Source organism: Carcharhinus amblyrhynchos, chromosome 12 (assembly GCF_965287045.1).
Source record: "Carcharhinus amblyrhynchos chromosome 12, sCarAmb.v2.hapA, whole genome shotgun sequence".
In the NCBI taxonomy this organism is placed as follows: domain Eukaryota; kingdom Metazoa; phylum Chordata; class Chondrichthyes; order Carcharhiniformes; family Carcharhinidae; genus Carcharhinus; species Carcharhinus amblyrhynchos.
The window spans coordinates 88214525-88234227 of NC_137335.1; the positions used below are offsets into that span (position 1 = coordinate 88214525).

Here is a 19703-nt window from a genome sequence, read left to right on the forward strand (position 1 = left end):
AACAACACTGCATGCAGCCACTCCAGGCAAGCTTACGGAAATGAGCAGAGTGTCCATCGCCCATATCGAACGGTGAATTCACTCCAAAACAGAATGTATCAGATAAGTCAGGCTAAAAAGAGGAACTAGCACAATTAAATTATATCACTACACCAAAGGTGGCCCCAAAGCAGATACAGCTTCCAGTGAACGGACACCCATTGAAAATGGAGGTGGACATGGAGGCAGCTGTATCTATTTAGAAGATTACAATTGTCCATTTCTACACTCAAGGTGAGGGACAGTAAGTCAAGATTGGCAGCTTGTACAGGAGAACCATTATGCATTAAGGTGCTGCTGTAACCCAAGTCACAAATGGGCAGCAAACAGTCCAGCTCCTGTCGATAGCGGTACAAGGACCAGGACCCAGCCTTTTGGGAAGGGATTTGTTATAAAAATCCACTTGGATTGGCAGCTAATGTTCAAAATGGACACTGGAAACTGATATGATGAAATAGGAAAGCACTCAGAGGTTTTCCAGATTGATTTTGGAAAAGTAAAATGAGTCAAGGCAAAAATTTACATAGACCTGGCTGTCCAATCAAGATTTTTTTAAGGCAAGACCAGTTCCATGCACTCTACAAACAAAAGTAGAGACTGAGCTGAAGCGGTTAGAAGAGTTGGGGATAATTTGACCCATGCAATTTTCTGAGTGGGCCACACTAGTAGTCCCAGTGTTAAAGTCCGATAACACAATCCACTGCTGTGGTGATTATAAAATGACAGTGAACAAAGCATCTCGTTTGGACAAATATCAGATGCCATGAATAGACACTTCTATGCAAGATTATCCTGGAGGCCAGATTTTCACAACACTGAATAAGAGTCATGTGTATCTCAAGTTAGATTGGAAAAGTCATTAAAAAGTATATGCCAGTCAAAACACACAAGGGATTATACAGATATACTTGCCTGCCTTTTGGGGTATCATAGAGCTGTGCTGTTTTCTAAAGGCATATTGGCAGGGATTGCCCAGAGACAATGTTCTAATCACAGGAGTCGCTATCAAGAAAAACCATGAAAATTTACAGGAAGTCTTATGACGGTTTTCAGAAGCTGGGGGCAGACTAAAAAGAGAAAAGTGCATGTTTCAAGCACTGAAGTAACGTACCCTGGATACAGAGTTGACAAAGATAGTCTACACCCAGTCAAGGAAAAGCTAGGAGCCAGATCAGAAGATCCAACAGCAAGGAATACAACGGAATTAAAATCGACCTCGTTAGTTATTATGGAAAATTCATTTCAAATTTAGCAACCTTACCAGCACTTCTACTTTGTTGAAAAAGAATCAGAAACAGGCATGGGAAGAACGACAGAAGGGTTTGTGATGGTCAAGAACCCATTGCTTTTAGATAATGTGTGAACTCATATCAACTTGGAAAGTCCATTGCTTATAACATGCAATGCATTTCCTTCTGGAATAGGTGCAGTACTGTCACACAGTGTGCAGTGGGATGGAGCAAACAATTGTGTATGCCTCAAGGACATTAGCTGATATGAAAAGAAAGCATACGCAGATCAAAATGGAGGGTTTAGCAATTCTCTTCACAGTGAAGAAATTCCATCGATATGTTTATGGTTGCCATTTTACCACCACAGTGGACCATAATCCTCTGCTGGGCCTATTTTCTGAGCACGGAATGATTCCTCCAATTAGCGTCAGTCTAAATACAGGGATGGGCACTATTATTAAGCATCTACACCCTGGAACATAGACCAGGGACACAAATCGACAATGCAGACACCCTGAGTCATCTACCTGAATCACCCACAAGCTTACCCTCACCACCGAAAATAGACAAAATTGTAATGGCATTAAATTTTAAGGATAGCTTACCAATTTCATCAAACAAATTAAGACTTGGACTCGGAATGACCCCTCAATGCCAAAATTAAGCCACGTAATATTAAATGGAGGAATGCAAGAATGTCCAACACAAGACTTGAAGCCGTGTGTGACAGGATACCCGGAGTAAAGCAGAGAAGACAGCAATATCCCATGGGGAGCCCAGGTAGTTATCCCAAAGGCCGATCCTTCAACAACTACATAATGGCCAAGTTGGTGCATCAGAAATGAAGATATTAGCAAGAAGCTACATCGGCTGGCCCAGAATAGATGGGGACACAGAGAGGAGATGGTAAAACGTGCAGAATGTGCCAAGAAAAGCAGAAGGCACCACCGGGACCTTCCCTACACCCCTAGGAATGGCCAGGAAGACCCTAGATTCAGGTGCATGAGGATTTTGTAGGACTGTTTATGGGGTCAATGTTTCTGATACTAATCGACACTCTAAGTAGATGTGAGTACATTGGATGATGTCCACCACACCACAGAACACAATAAGGCAATCTTTTAGTACTCATGGAATCCCAGAAGTTTTTGTGAGAGACAGTGGAACCCCATTTACCAGGAGGGGATTTAGGACATTTATGGAAACGAGCTCCTTACTATTTCTTATTGTCCATCATCAAACTGATCAGCGAAGCGAGCAGTCCAATTGTTCAAAAGGCAAATGAAGAAACAGACCAGAGCTCTGCAGAGACAAAACTGACACATCTCCTCTATAATTCCACAGTGATGCCACACATAACCACAGGTTTAGCCCCAGCCCAGCTACTAATTGGCAGCTGCCTAAGGACCAGGCTAAGCCTTACCTTCCTGAACTTAAGTGGAAGAGTTAAAGAAAAGCAAGAAGCTCAAAAAAAGGGGCCATGAAGAACAAAAAGCTGATCGAGTTTTTGATCAGGAGACATGGTCCAAGTGCAATATTTGTACTGCTCGCTCCACAGATTAGTTTGAAGATGGATGGTAAGGAATAGCGCGGACATGTCATACTCCGCTTGTTTCCATAAATGTCCTAAATCCCCTCCTGGTAAATGGGGTTCCATTGTCTCTCACAAAAACTTCTGGGATTCCATGAGTAATGTATTTGTGTTTGTAATAGATATAAATGATTTGGAGGGAAATGTAACTGGTTTGATTAGTAAGTTTGCGGATAACAGAAAGGTTGGTGGATTTGTGGATAGCGATGAGGACCATCAGAGGATACAGCAGGATATAGATCAGTTGGAGACTTGGGTGGAATATTGGTAGATAGAGTTTAATCTGGACAAATGTGAGGTAATGCATTTTGAAAGGTCTAATACAGATAGGAAATATACAGTAAATGGCAGAAGCCTTAAGAGTATTGATAGGCAGAGGGATCTGGGTGCACAGGTACACAGGTCACTGAAAGTGGCAGTGCAGGTGGAGAAGGTAGTCAAGAAGGCATACGGCATGCTTGCCTTCATCAGCCGGGGTATTGAGTTTAAAAATTGACATGCCATGTTGCAGCTTTGTAGAACCTTGGAATATAGTGTTCAGTTCTGGTCACCACACTACCAGGAGGATGTGGAGGCTTTGGAGAGGGTACAGAAAAGATTTAGCAGGATGTTGCCTGGTATGGAGGGTATTAGCTCTGAGGAGAGGTTGGAGAAACTTGGTTTGTTCTCACTGGAGAAACGGAGGTTGAGGGGAGACCTAAGGAAACACGTAGACCACCTATGCCATTGGACCTGTTGACAGAAACAACTAACACAGCGAGCATGCCATCTGGGATCGCAAGTACACTGAGTAACTACAAAGGAACTCAAACAACAGCCTGAGATTTCCAGCTCTGCAATGGAAACAGAAGCAGCGGAATCCCAGCAAGAAGTCATCACTGAGGAAGAACCTCCTCCAGTGATACTTTGATGGTCGTTCAGAAAGAGATACTTGCTGATGTGATAAAGCCCACCTGACCAGGCAGAGTATGAAATAGGGAGAAGGCCACAGACCAAAAGATGAAGATGGCCTTAGCAGCCAGGGGGTGAGGGGATGGAGGGAGTGGTGTGATAACCCTGAGGACAGGATTGACCTCTCTATAGGACCCACTGAATACGAGATCCCTGGGGATTGGTAAGTGCTTCACCAGGTGGAGCTTGTATATCAAGCCCTGTATAAAGCAGGCCCCTGAGTGGATCCATTTTCCATTTTCCTGCTTGGGACGTCTGAGTTCACCACAGGCTTGTGGTTTTGCATTACTTCATTTTGTGCAATAAAGCACTGTTCCTTTACAGCTGATCCTGGAGTTATAATAGCAGGTTAGCTTTACGCAGCACAGGTTAGCTTCATAAAGCACAGGTTAGCTTTATACGCAACACAGGTTAGCTTTATGCAGCGCAGGTTAGCTTTATACACAGCACAGGTTAGCTTTGTGCAGCACAGGTTAGCTTTACGCAGCACAGGTGAACTTTATGCAGCACAGGTTAGCTTTACGCAGCGCAGGTTAGCTTTATGCAGCGCAGGTTAGCTTTATGCAGCGCAGGTTAGCTTTACGCAGCGCAGGTTAGCTTTACGCAGCACAGGTTAACTTTACGCAGCACAGGTTAGTTTTATACACAGCACAGGTTAGGTTTACGCAGCACAGGTTAGTTTTACGCAGCACAGGTTAGTTTTATGCAGCACAGGTTAGCTTTATACACAGCACAGGTTAGCTTTACGCAGCACAGGTTAAATTCATAAAGCACAGGTTAGTTTTACGCAGCACAGGTTAGCTTTACGCAGCACAGGTTAGCTTTACGCAGCACAGGTTAAATTCATAAAGCACAGGTTAGTTTTACACAGCACAGGTTAGCTTTACTCAGCACAGGTTAGTTTTACGCAGCACAGGTTAGCTTTACTCAGCACAGGTTAGCTTTATGCAGCACAGGTTAGCTTTACTCAGCACAGGTTAGCTTTACGCAGCACAGGTTAGTTTTACGCAGCACAGGTTAGCTTTACGCAGCACAGGTTAAGCAGGGCAAACTAACAGTAATCAGTGCCAGGAATTTACAGTTTGGGCCTCTTGCTGATGCATGCAGCCAATCAACACTGCAGTTAGCACAAATCATTCTGTTGAGCAGGCAGTATGACGTTATTGTGTTGCTGGTGCAGCTTCATCACAATTTGTGATTCCCACGGATGTTTCCATGGGCTATCCAATTTAAACTCCATTCTCTGCACACACACAGTCAAAGCCCCTCAGAATTTTACACATCTCTTACAGCGATCTCTTCTCGCAAGGAAATGTCTGTAACCTCTCAGCCCTTTCCTCGTAGTTATAATCTCGCATTTCTTGTATCAAAAATGGAACATTTTTTCCCCATCTCTCCAGTTTTTCTTTACCTTTTGGTAATTATGGAGACTAAAGCTGTTTGTTATCTAATAATTTAAATGTGACCTCACCAAGATTCAATGTAAGTTTAATAAGTAATTTCTGCTTTTTGATCCTGTGCCCGGAGAAATTCCCAGTGTGTTACTTTCAGCTTTTACGGTTCAGTTAACCTGCCTTGTTACTGTTAAGGAGCTATGAACCTGCTCTCCTACACCCCTTTGGATTGTATTCACTCTTATTTCCCAAGGAGTAGGTGGTCCACTGCCAAATGCATTACCTTACACACCAGTTACTCCGCATCTTAATGGTACTGTCTGTACATTGGGATGTTTGACTGAACTATACAGAGTCAAGCTTAAGCATTAAAAAAGGTGCAAAATTACACAATGCCCTTGAGAACTTCGGAATATTTCTAAGCACTTTACAGCCAATGAAATAGTTTTGATTGTAGTCATTGACTTAATGTAGGAATGCAATGTAGAGGAATTTCACTCTCTATCGAATCCATGCTGTAGCTGGTTAGGACTTTTTGGTGGGATGGTAGAGAGGGAGTCAGCACGATATCACCTAAAGGTCTTCTTGCCAATAAGTGGTCAGGAATGTCACACGTCTTCTGGTTGTGGAAATTTGTTACTATGAATCCCATTTTCATCCTTTGTTGTTCTTCTCTGGAGGTTATACCACCTGTGACTCAAAGCTGGGCAACCTGATCTCAAGCTTCCATCAATGCCAGAAACCAGGCATTGCAGAGCTGCAGTCGGGAATGAAGCACAAGCAACTTACATCTATATAACCAGACTGCCTTCTCCCTGCCCAGAGAGGCTCATACAGCAGCTAGCAGCACTGTGGGTGTACCTACACCAGGTATACTGCAGTGATTCAAGGTAACTCACCACCATCTCTCAAAAATTTAGGGATGGAACAAATGTTGATTTTGCCAGTGACACTCACATTTAATAAGAGTAACAAAAACAGTCATTGTTCCACCATCCTTTTGCTCATTTTTGCATTCCTGAGAATGCTGAAGCCTTTCTGCAATCATACATTTGCCAATCCAATACCTCACTCATGTGATTATAGGAGCCGACACAGGCAAGGGGTTAATTGAGTGTGGAGAACATCACAACTGAGATTGATGCTATCCTCGCTTGATATTTATACACATGCACTTTCTGGGAGTGCTAGGTAATGGTCAGGGCCAAGAATCCTATCCCGGGGCACCTAGTTCACCTGTGATAGCCGATTGCCCATCCTGGCTCAAATCAGTTGGGCAGTGTTCACCTTCATTCTGGGTTTATGGGAACCTGCGTTACTGCAGGTTTAAGTTAGAGCAGTACCCTGTGTTTCCAACTGTACACACATGGTGTCACTCACCAGATGTGAGCCATTGCAGCTACCTTACTAACACATTTTAAACACTTTATATGCAGCAATGCAAAACTTAATGGATAGGAGCTTTTGAAAATGAGATTATTATTTCATTCAGAAACTAGCATCAAACAGCATTTAATGTATTATCATAATGGTTTTAAAATATAATGGATTATTTATCATTTTTATTTTGTTACTATCTGATCTGGCCTCTCATAAGATCTTCTATTGAAGCCTTACCGTACATCTTACAGCAGACTATTCCATCTCTCCCTCAATCCCGGGAATCTGAAAGAATTCAATTTCTCCAAGGAATGACAGAGACAGTTGACCTTAGCTCCTGTGTGACGCCAGCAGTGCTCCTGAAGAATGCTGAATGACAGACACACATAGATCTTTCATTCACCACAGCCAACAAGGGATGAATGAAGGAGGAATCATTGACCCAGTGGCATTCCTTTCTTCCTCTCTGGGGACGAGTGTATTAAGTCTCTCGGTCCTTGATATAATGCTTCTGCACTGCATGCATTACATCAGCAACTTCTTTCTGGCAGACACACAGCTTATTCTGAGGGGGTGGGGGGTATAGGGAGCTGGATTCTCAGTGCAGTTAAAAAGCACTTCATGGAAGAAATAAACATAGAGAAGACTGTCATTAATCAAACCCTCAGTGGTGATATTGTCACATCTTTTGTCCCCAAACTATCATCCACCATTCAAAATCTCCTTTGAATGCCCTGTATTGTGTATGATAGAGACTGTCTCCAGGCTGCTATTTACAGTAAATGACAGTCCCCTCCACCACTGCAATCTTACTGTCTAATGTGGAGACAGGCACAGAAAAGGGGAGTTAGAAAGCTATCGTTAAGAGGACAGAGACTGCAAAATACTTGTTATTTTTAAATACTTACCATTTCCAACATGGTGGTCAGCAATCCCACAGCAATCCATGAGGAATGCTACTATGTGTGCTTGCTAGCATTCCAATCAATCTGGGTGGTTGGTTTCGCTTGGCAAAGAAGAAAGCACTTTGAAGAGGGATCAAAAGCAGGAAAGCAGCGCTGGTCTTTGACGATGTCTGCAATGCTGCTATTGTACTGTCAGTTGGAAGGAGATTTCTGGATTCAGCAGAGCGCAGCTTTATACTGCCAGCCTTCTTCCTCCGCCTTCCTCTTTCTCCCTTCAAGGGCGTTGTAATACCAGTGACACACTTAGACCAATTTCCAATCCTTTCACACTCACATACACACAAATAATAGGTTTCAGTGCACGACTTGGAATGTAAGATGGGTTACAATCTCGTACTGACAGCAACTCCTATCTGAAAAAGCAACATTAACTTTCTAAATGTGAATTTTATATCGGTGCTGTGTAGTATCGACAGAGTGGATCCAGCTGAATGCTAAAATAACTGCACAACACCTACACATTCAAATGGAGTGTTCACTATTGCAGCATTTTAATCAAATAGACAGACCAGTAACTACATTATTTAAAAATAAAACCAATAAAGCAAGGCATGGATTAACTCGCTTAATCCTCTCAACACCTTATTTCTCTGCAAAGGAAATGTTCATAAATCATCCAACTTCAGATGACACTCATTGGCCCCAATATTAATCTGAAGACAGCTTGATGGGGACTTGTGTGGGCAAAACCCCAGCTGGAACTCAGAGGTCAGAAACTGCACTTGCACTTGAATCTGATGCATGAGTTTTGCGACACATTGCTGTGCAGCGGCACTGATGAATATCTGTGACATATTTAAAGACAGAGTTTTCACCAGGTGGAAATTGAAGGTTTTACAGTGGATGGTGCATGGAGAAGAGGGCCAGTAGACAACGTCAGTGTTGCTCATTGCAATAACTGCTGGGTGTAGTGAAGAGCAGGACTGGATTCCCCAAGAAGGTGGTTGAAGAGGTGAGCAGCTGGATTGTGGCAAAGTTCTAGATGCGAGGTAAGAAGCAACTAAAGAGCCAGGTCAAAAGTGCCTATATTTACTGACATCCGTGTTTTAAATCTTCCTTGTCTTACCTTCAACAGCATCCAGCTGTCCGTTTCTGTGCACTTTATCACTTTCTTATTCATCCACTATTGCCACTCACTCTGGGCTTTGAAATGAAACAGGACCACATGTCGTAACTGGCTGGATGTAGTTATGTGACCCTGCCATGTGGCAGAGGCTGTGGGCTGCCATCTTACAGGCAGTTCAATAAAGACAGCAGTGCCTTTAAACACCAAACAGCGCTGGTACCCTGAGCCATCTGCAAGGTTGCTGCCAGGGGCTCGAGGTCCAGAAGCAGTTCTCAGCGACGAGAGCCTGCTTTACATTTGTTTAAATAGATTTTAGTATTATTGATACATCCCATCGCTCCGTCTTGACCCTTGGTGCGGTTTAAACAGGTTCATAGATGTAAATCTGTCCTGGGGGATCTCCCTGTGGGTGTAAGGTGGGGGGGGGGGGATGCTGGTGAGGGACATGCTCTGGATATGCCCCCAGCACTGCCTCTTGTCACAGGTTGGCATCATGTCACCCTGGCAGAGCCATCCTGTGCCAAGGGGCAGGCTCCAGTGACAGCGTCAGGTGAAGGTTGTAAGCTGGGAAGGGGGTGCTGACAAAGTGGGGGGTGGGGGGGGGTGTTGATGTTGATCACAGGGGAGATAGAGAAGGGCCCAATAATTGCAAGGGAGGGGAAGATGTGATGGGGTGGGTGGGGGAGATGTAGGATTGAATGCTGGCTCCAATCAAGGGAGAGAGCCCCAGAGATCTCTGTGGTGGGAGTCAGAGGCAGTTTGTGTTGAGGCTCTGCCCCCAGTACGGTGGCGTGATGCCCCCTTGATTCTGATCTGGCAGAGTGTCATAAGATCTGGAGAGAAACATGGCAGTTATCGCACCGAAACAACACTTTTCCGGTAAGATTGAGTTAAAGCAGAGGTTTCGAACCTTGGAGATGCTGCAGAGAGGACACAGCTTAGACAGACAGAAATTAAAAACTGCAAAGAGCTGTGAAAACAGCAAAAACAAATAAATTGAAGGCTGCAAAAATGGGGGGATTTCTTCCCTCATATTCAGTGGATGGGAATAGTGTAAGTGGCAGGAATCCAAAACTGCTTTCACACCAGTGGGATTTCTCTGCTCCCTCCAATGGCATAACAGGGATCCCAAATTTAAAACTCAGAATCTCCTCTAACATCTACTTATCGATTCAGATCATGCGCCAATGCCCAACCATTCCCCCATGTTGGACTGTCAATTCCTGTTGGTGTGCCTGAAAGACAACAGGTTCCCCCAAGACGTGCACTTGGCAAACACGGCCTGCCGGAGACACACAGTTAAGTTTAACCCCCGGGAGAAGAGGATCATGCCAGGCACTGCCCTGGCATTGGCCCCTGGCACTGCCACTGGAAATGCCCCCTGTACCTAGGAGCAGGGAGAGGATCAGTGTCTGCGGTGGGTTGGGGGGTGATTTCCATGCTGAGGGTTTTTTTTTCTATTTTTATCTTTGGGGCGCCCTTTCCTTTCAAGAGCCTGTGTCTGTGGGAGCAATGTCCTTTCACTTTTATTTTCAGAGTGTCTAAAACTATTACAGGAGAACATGGCAGTGCAGCCAATGGGCTTCGCCGCACTTATCCAACCCAAACTGACACAACGCTGGATTTCTGACAGTTCGTGTTCCAAGGCCAGAAATCCCTTCCTCGGGACCGCCTTCCTTTAAATGATCCGCCAAATTTTCCAACCTGCCCACGATGATTCTCATGGGGGTGGGGGGATGGAAAATTTCCAACCCCTGAAGAAAGATCAGAGAATTCCAGCCAGTGAGTGAGTTACATGTCTGCTGTAAACTACCCCCCCAATGAAAGAAGAGCGATCCATGGCAGAACTGGTAGCTTTCCACTTGTAATAACAAAACTATCAGTTTCAAACAAGTTTAATTAACAACTGTAATGAAGGGGTGATTGTCCCATCCCGACCCGTAACTTTTCTGGCGGGTCAGGCTGGGAGATGCGCGACACTGGCCTATGTAGTTGCTGCACAGAATTCCAGAGCTGCCAGACTCCGGTGTGAATAGGCCCCCCCAACCCCCTCCGGACTTTTAATGAGATTCCCGGCTGGGTCCTCTGCAGTGCACAGAGTGCGGAGATTCAGGTGAGAAGCTGAACTGACAAAACAGGCAGGATCTAGAACCACTTTCCCACCAATTCAGCACTTTTGGGAGAATTGTCCCCCACATTTCTAACATTGCTCAGGAAGGTCCTACTTTAAATTGTACCTCACTCCAAATGTATCTGAAGAGAAAAGGAAATAGATGACAGAAGTTTTGAATGCCTTGAATGTATATTATAAAGTCCAAGTGAACGTTACTCACAAACGCTATGTATTCAACACTAGAGTTTAAGGTGAAAATAAGTCTGTTGAACCGAATGTGATTGCAGCAACATGGCTTGCAGAATCTTGTGAAATTGGGTAGCTAAAAGATAACCCAATTAAAAATTGGTTAGCCTTAGGACACGAGACCCCTCAGTGAGAGAGTGTACAGAAATAGGAGACACTTACACTGTGGAAAGTGATAGACATGTGTAGGGATGCTGGGCTTGTAAAATGCAAGTTATAGCACATGTATGGCAGATCAGACCAAGAGATTTATTACCCTAGGCATAGTCCAGGCTGAAAGAGCAGAGTGATTGCTGACAAATGCTGTGGAAGACAACATACAAGGGAAAAGAAGGATTGCCCAGTATGGGGAAAGCAGTGTTTTAACTGCAAAAACCTGAATCATTTTGCACCAAAGTGGTTGACTCAAAAGAAGCAAAACAGACCTGTACAATTGGCCGTTGGAAAGATATCAGCATTAGAGTTGGATGAGGTCGTCGTGTTTCTGTGGGGGCCAGACTAGGCTGGAGAGCTTCAGTTTGGGGGGGGCGCGGGGGACCCTGGGATGGGGGCCATGTGGCTTTTCTCTATTGCTCTGAACAGTTTTGATCTCTCTTCCAGCCATCAATTTCAAAGAGCTGTCAGGCTGAAGGAGAAAGGCTTCTCTCTGTTGCCTTAAAAAGCTTTGAAGTGATTTGTTCACATTTCATTTCGTGTCCCATTAACTTTTACAGGATCATGGCCTTGCTGAGATGCCTAAAATCTTTAAATTGCATTGTTTACATTCAGTTTCATGGTTTATTCATCCCTTGATTGACAGCTGAATATTTCTTTAAAGGAGGGATTAGCTTTGATTTTATAGCATTTTAGTCCATCAGGCTGCTTCCGCTGCCTTGATCGATCTGCAGGATCATTGCAATATCCGCCAAAGCTTGTCTCTCTCAGAATCTCGGGTTCTGTGCCCTGAACAACCTGGTTCTGACCCTGCAGGCTGAGAAAAATGAGGCAGCCCCACAGGTCAGGAAGAGTGAGTCCAGTGATGGATCAGAGGATGAGGATGGAAACATACACGTTGAGAACACTGAGGCAGACATTCAGTACCATTGGCCTTTTAACACTAGCGCATCTACTGCATCATTAGTCATTTCTTTAGGAGCTTGGATGGAGCCGTAGGACCTGGACTCATGTCAGCCCGCAGCTCCATCAGTTTGCAGTATCACTGCCCTAGTCATTGTAATCTTACAAATTCTTGTTTTCCTCTATCTCCTGATTTTCAGCTATTATTGGAAGTTTTGTATCATAAGAACATAAGAACATAAGAAATAGGAGCAGGAGTAGGCCATCTGGCCCTTCGAGCCCGCCCCACCATTCAATAAGATCATGGCTGATCTGTCGTGGCTCAGTTCCACTTTCCCGCCCTCTCCCCATAACCCTTAATCCCCTCTCTTATCAAAAACCCATCAACCCGCTTCTTAAAAATATTTAGCGAGGCAGCCTCCACCACTTCAACGGGCAGAGAATTCCAGATATTCACCACCCTTTGAGTGAAGAAGTTCCTCCTCAACTCCGTTCTAAACCGCCCCCCCTTTATCTTGAGGCTGTGCCCCCTAGTCCTACTGTCTTTTTTGAGCGGGAAGAGTCTCTCCACCTCTATCCTATCCATCCTATTCATCATCTTATACGTCTCAATGAGATCTCCCCTCATTCTTCTAAACTCTAACGAGTACAAGCCTAGTTTATTCAGCCTCTCCTCATAGCTCAACCCCCTCAACTCCGGTATCAGCCTAGTAAACCTCCTCTGCACTCCCTCCAAGGCCAAAATATCCTTGCGCAGGTGCGGCGCCCAAAACTGCACACAGTACTCCAGTATCCTCCATTGTAAAGACAGAAGATAAATAATTTGGCATTTCCTTATTATCTAATATTAACTCCCCATTTTCACTCGAGATCCAACACTCACTTTACTTAGTCTTTTCCTTTTTAAATACCTGTAGAAACTTTGACCAATCTTTTGTCCTGCCACTCACCGTTGTGCAGCTACGTCCTTCTGTTTTTGTTTAATGCTTTCCTCCTTTAGTTAATTACGGATGGCGGGACCTCCATTAGAGATTTTCTTACTAGGAATATGCTTATTCTGCATATTGTAAAATATCCCCTGCCACGAGCCTAATATCCCAGTTCACTGCAGCTAGCTCAGCTTTCATGCTCACATTGTTGCTGTTATTTAAGACAAGCGCTTAAACTGCCAAGGCATGGCAGGCTATGTACCAAGTGATTAGATTAGTATTTGATCATCAACATAGACATGATGGGCTGAAGGGCCTGTTTCTGTGCTATATGTCTCCATGTATGACCCTGAGTGTAAAATACAAGTCTTAGACCCACTCTTCCTGGAATCATACAGATCCATAGTGCAACATAGCACAGAAACAGGCCCTTTGGCCTAACTAGTATTTGATCATCAACATAGACATGATGGGCTGAAGGGCCTGTTTCTGTGCTATATGTCTCCATGTATGACCCTGAGTGTAAAATACAAGTCTTAGACCCACTCTTCCTGGAATCATACAGATCCATAGTGCAACATAGCACAGAAACAGGCCCTTTGGCCTAACTAGTCTACGTTGTCCTTTGTGCCCTCCCGGCTAGTCCCAATTGCAGGTGTTTGGGCCATACCCTTCTAACCCTTTCCCATCCATGTACTTATCCAAATACTTTTTAAATGTTGCTATTGAACCTGCCTCAACCACTTTCTCTGGCAGCTCATTCCATATCCATACTATCCTCTGCGGGAAGAAGTTGCCTCTCAGATCCTTTTAAATCTTTCCCCTCTCACCTTGAACCTTACTTTCACATTGGGTGTAAAATTGAATTATAGAATGTTTGGCACCAGACGCTGTGGGCCTTTTATGAAATGAGGCAATGTGGGGTTTTTTACTTGCTCTCCAACCTACAGGCGAGAGCGCTGTTATATCCACGAGATTTCGTCAAGGAGTCTAGGATCTCCAACCAAGAGAACCAGCCTCTCGGCATCTGGCCAATCAAATCAAATCGTAATATGTTTCAATTAGATAACACATCCTTCTAAACACTCAAAAGTATAAGCATATTCTACCCAACTGCATCTTGGTTAATATAACCCTAAGAGATAATGTATTAACTGATGGGTTCATTAGGTCACTGGCTAAGTTAGTATTTATTCCCATCCCTAAATGGGGAGTCAGAAGGGGAGTTATTCTCCACAAAATTCCCAGCCTCTCACCTGCACTTGTAGCCACAGTATTTACATGCCTGGATTAATTAAGTTTCTGGTCAGTAGTAACTCCTAGGATGTTGGTGATGGCTGGGGAGGGTTTCAGGGGTGATAATGCGGTTAAATGTTAGGGGGATGAAATTAAATACTCGCTTATTGGAGATGGTCATTGCCTGGTACTTGTGTTAGGCCAATATTTACCACTTATCAGCATAAGCCTGCCTGCAAGTTGCTGCATATGGACAGAGATTACTTCAGTGTCTGAGCAGGTGTGAACGGAACTGAAGACTGAGCAATCATCAGCAAACATTCCCAATTCTGACCTTATGATTGAGGAAAGGTCATTGATGAAACAGCTGAAGATAGTTTGGCCTAGGACACTACATGAAGAACTCCTGCAGTGATGTCCTGGAGCTAAGATGGTTGCCCTCCTACAATTACAATCATTTTCCTTTGTGCTGGGTTTGACTCCACCAATCCAGCTTCAAGGCACAGAAGACATTCCAACAATAGTAAAAAATCAAGGGGAACAGGGAGGGAGGAACTTAAACCAATCACTAGCACAAGAGGAAAATGTACTCTGAAAACAAATGGAACTGATGGCGAATAATTCCCTTAGAATGCTGAGCCTCCTGGGGTCTTCAGATAAGCTGCTGTCGAGATATCTGATATATTGATTGTAATTTTCCAAAATTCCCCACGATTTTGGAAACGTTCCAGCAAATTCAACAACTATACATGTTACATCACTTTTCAGGAAAGGAGGGAGACACAAAACAGAAAACAAAGGGCCAGTAAAAGTCTAATAACGGTTATTAACAAAATACTGGAAGCCGTAATTAAGGAAGTAGCAGCTGGAAATTTAGAAAAATCAGAACATAATCAGTCAGGACCAGTCATGATTATAAGAAATAGGAGCAGGAGTAGGCCATCTAGCCCTTCAAGCCTGCCCCGCCATTCAATAAGATCATGGCTGATCTGTCGTGGCTCAGTTCCACTTTCCCGCCCTCTCCCCATAACCCTTAATCCCCTCTCTTATCAAAAACCCATCAACCCGCTTCTTAAAAATATTTAGCGAGGCAGCCTCCACCACTTCAACGGGCAGAGAATTCCAGAGATTCACCACCCTTTGAGTGAAGAAGTTCCTCCTCAACTCCGTTCTAAACCGCCTCCCCTTTATCTTGAGGCTGTGCCCCCTAGTCCTACTGTCTTTTTTGAGCGGGAAGAGTCTCTCCACCTCTATCCTATCCATCCCATTCATCATCTTATACGTCTCAATGAGATCTCCCCTCATTCTTCTAAACTCTAGCGAGTACAAGCCTAGTTTATTCAGCCTCTCCTCATAGCTCAACCCCCTCAACTCCGGTATCAGCCTAGTAAACCTCCTCTGCACTCCCTCCAGGGCCAAAATATCCTTGCGCAGGTGCGGCGCCCAAAACTGCACACAGTACTCCAGCTGCGGCCTCACCAATGCCCTATACAGCTGCAGCAAGACCTCCCTACTTTTATATTCAATCCCCCTCGCTATGAAGGCCAGCATCCCATTCGCCTTCCTGACCACCTGCTGCACCTGCAAGCTGGGTTTTTGCGACTCATGCACAAGGACCCCGAGGTCCCTCTGCACCGTCGCCTGCTGCAGTTTTTCGCCACGTAAGTAATAGTCCTTCCTACCATTCTTCCTACCAAAGTGGACCACCTCACACTTGCCAACATTAAATTCCATTTGCCATTTCCTGGCCCATTCGCCCAGCCTATCTAGATCCTTCTGCAGACTCTCCACACCCTCCGCACAATTTTCCTTTCCCCCAATCTTGGTGTCATCAGCAAATTTCGACACCCTGCACTCGGTTCCCTCCTCCAGATCATCTATATAAATGGTAAATAGCTGAGGCCCCAGCACCGACCCCTGGGGCACCCCACTAGTCACCAACCGCCAATCCGAATAGCACCCATTGACCCCCACTCTCTGCCTCCTATTTGACAACCAATCCTCTATCCACGCTAACACCCTACCCCCAACTCCATGTCCCCTGACCTTCTGCAATAACCTCTTGTGAGGTACCTTGTCAAACGCCTTCTGAAAATCCAGAAAGACCACATCCACTGGCTCTCCTCTATCCACTGCCCTAGACACATCCTCATAGAACTCCAGTAAATTTGTCAGACACGACTTCCCTTTAATGAAACCGTGTTGCGTCCGCCCTATCAAGCAATTCCCTTCAAGATGCCTCACAATTTCCTCCTTAATGACGGATTCTAACATTTTACCTACCACAGACGTTAAACTAACCGGCCTATAATTCTCCGCCTTTTGCCTGGCACCCTTCTTAAACAACGGCGTAACATTAGCCGTTTTCCAATCTTCCGGCACTTCCCCGGAATCCAGCGACGTCTGGAAAATAACCACCAAGGCATCCACTATAACCTCCGCCATTTCTTTCAGAACCCTCGGATGCATTCCATCCGGTCCTGGGGACTTGTCCACAATCAGCCCCTCCAGTCTGTCGAGCACCACCTCTCTAGTAACAGTAATGTCATTAAGACCCTCCATTCCTACCACCTTTCCATCGCTAACACCCGGCAAATTATTCACGTCCTCCTCCGTGAAGACAGAAACAAAAAAGTTATTCAAGACCTTAGCCATATCCCCATCCCCTACCACTAGCTCCCCTTTCTCATCCTCTAAAGGACCAACGTTCACCCTAGCCAGCCTCTTCCTTTTTATATATTTATAAAAACTCTTGCTATCCTTTTTTATATTAAGTGCTAGCCCAGCCTCATAGCTTCTCCTACCCTCCTTTATCAACTTCTTTGTCAATCTTTGTTGACATTTAAACCTTTCCCAATCCTCTTCTCGCCCACTGCTCTTAGCTACTCTAAATTCCTCCGCTTTTAATTTAACACTTTATCAGTCATAATCAGTCATGGTTTTGTGAAAAAGAAATTATGTTTGACAAATTTATCAGTGTTTTTTGAGGGTGTAATAAGCAGGATGAATAACAAGGAATTGGCAGATATAAGAACATAAGAACATAAGAACATAAGAAATAGGAGCAGGAGTAGGCCATCTGGCCCTTCGAGCCTGCCCCGCCATTCAATAAGATCATGGCTGATCTGTCGTGGCTCAGTTCCACTTTCCCGCCCTCTCCCCATAACCCTTAATCCCCTCTCTTATCAAAAACCCATCAACCCGCTTCTTAAAAATATTTAGCGAGGCAGCCTCCACCACTTCAACGGGCAGAGAATTCCAGAGATTCACCACCCTTTGAGTGAAGAAGTTCCTCCTCAACTCCGTTCTGAACCGCCCCCCCTTTATCTTGAGGCTGTGCCCCTAGTCCTACTGTCTTTTTTGAGCGGGAAGAGTCTTTCCACCTCTATCCTATCCATCCCATTCATCATCTTATACGTCTCAATGAGATCTCCCCTCATTCTTCTAAACTCTAACGAGTACAAGCCTAGTTTATTCAGCCTCTCCTCATAGCTCAACCCCCTCAACTCCGGTATCAGCCTAGTAAACCTCCTCTGCACTCCCTCCAGGGCCAAAATATCCTTGCGCAGGTGCGCAAGGACATTTCAAATGTCACATGGAAGGTTCCTCCTTCTCCAGGTGCCACACTCAAAGCTCAAAGCTCATTGGTAAACATGGGCTTCCATTGGATTGGTCCATGACTGCGTTTGGCACCATACTGCAGTGGTTTGCTGTTACTCTCTTCCCCGCTCTTACTTGTGGGGGTGGGTGTGAGTATTAAAGGGGTGGGTGTGAGTATTAAAGGGGTGGGTGTGAGTATTACAGGGGAGGGTGTGAGTATTAAAGGGCTGGGTGTGAGTATTAAAGGGGAGGGTGTGAGTATTAAAGGGGAGGGTGTGAGTATTAAAGGGTTGGGTGTGAGTATTAAAGGGTTGGGTGTGAGTATTAAAGGGTTGGGTGTGAGTATTAAAGGGAAGGGATGGCAGATTTAAAACAGAGATGAGGAGAAACTACTTAGAACATAGAACACTACAGCACAAACAGGCCCTTCGGCCCACGAGTTGTGCCGATCACATCAACACCTACCAACCTACAGACCTATCTATAACCCTCAATCTCATTAAACCCCATATACTCATCCAGAAGTCTTTTAAAAGACCCCAGCGAGTTCGCCTCCACCACCACTGACGGCAGCCGATTCCATTCACTCACCACCCTCTGAGTGAAAAACTTACCCCTAACATCACTTCTGAACCTCCCTCCCTGCACCTTAAATCTGTGTCCTCTCGTAGCGACCATTTCAACCCGGGGAAATAGCCTCTGAGAATCCACCCTATCTATTCCTCTCAACATTTTATAAACTTCTATCAGGTCGCCTCTCAACCTTCGTCTCTCCAGGGAAAAGAGTCCCAGCTCCCTCAACCTAACTTCATAAGGCATGCCTCCCAGTCCAGGCAACATCCTTGTAAATCTCCACTTCTTTCAAAGGATGGTGAATCTGGAATTCAGTACCCCAGAGTGTGCCAGACTTTGACTAAATCTAAGTAAGAAGTGGACAGATTTTTAATTAGTAAGAGTTTGGAGGGCTATGGATAGCGGGCAAGAAAGTGGAATTGAGGCAGAGATGAGATAAGCCATGATGGTATAAAATAGTGGAGCAGACTGAAAGGGCTGAAATGCTTTTATTTAAGTTTGTTCACAGGATGTGGGCGTAGCTGGCTGGGAAAGTATTTATTGCCCTTCCTGAGGGCATTTATGAGCTAAACCACATTGCTGTGGCTCTGCAGTCACACATGGATCAGACTGGGTAAGGACGGCAGGTTTCCTTCCCTAAAGGGACATTAGTGAAGCAGATGGGTTTTTCCAACAATCAACAATGGTTTCATGGTCATCAGTAGATTCTTAATTCCAGATTTTTACTGAATCGAAATTTCACTATCTGCTGTGGTGGGACTCGAACCCGGGCCCACAAAACATTAAACTGGGTCACTTGAGTACCAGACAAGCAACAATGCCACTGTGTCACCCCTTCTCCCTGCTCCTAATCCTCATAATCCTTACAATTGCTGCGGATGTTCTGGCGCTCGGTGTGGGGAGGGTGGGGGTACCCTGGCGCTCGGTGTGGGGAGGGTGGGGGTACCCTGGCGCTCAGTGTGGGGAGGGTGGGGGTACCCTGGCACTCGGTGTGGGGAGGGTGGGGGTACCCTGGCGCTCAGTGTGGGGAGGGTGGGGGTACCCTGGTGCTCGGTGTGGGGAGGGTGGGGGTACCCTGGTGCTCGGTGTGGGGGTACCCTGGCGCTCGGTGTGGGGAGGGTGGGGGTACCCTGGCGCTCAGTGTGGGGAGGGTGGGGGTACCCTGGCGCTCAGTGTGGGGATGGTGGGTGGGGGTACCCTGGCGCTCGGTGTGGGGGTACCCTGGCGCTCGGTGTGGGGGTACCCTGGCGCTCGGTGTGGGGAGGGTGGGGGTACCCTGGCGCTCGGTGTGGGGAGGGTGGGGGTACCCTGGCGCTCAGTGTGGGGAGGGTG

General features: G+C 45.4%; 1 protein-coding gene across 2 annotated transcripts in view; it reads right to left on the minus strand.

Moving 5' to 3' along the window:
* Positions 1–7739, minus strand: part of LOC145351207 (protein EFR3 homolog B-like) — a 191020-nt gene extending 183281 nt beyond the window's left edge. For both annotated transcript variants that reach the window (XM_080200908.1, XM_080200907.1), the window contains exon 1: positions 7496–7739. In XM_080200908.1, the coding sequence (XP_080057034.1) occupies positions 7496–7535 (40 nt within the window). In that variant the 5' untranslated portion in view covers positions 7536–7739. The remainder of the gene's footprint in view (positions 1–7495) is intronic.
* Positions 7740–19703: the final 11964 nt, after the last annotated feature.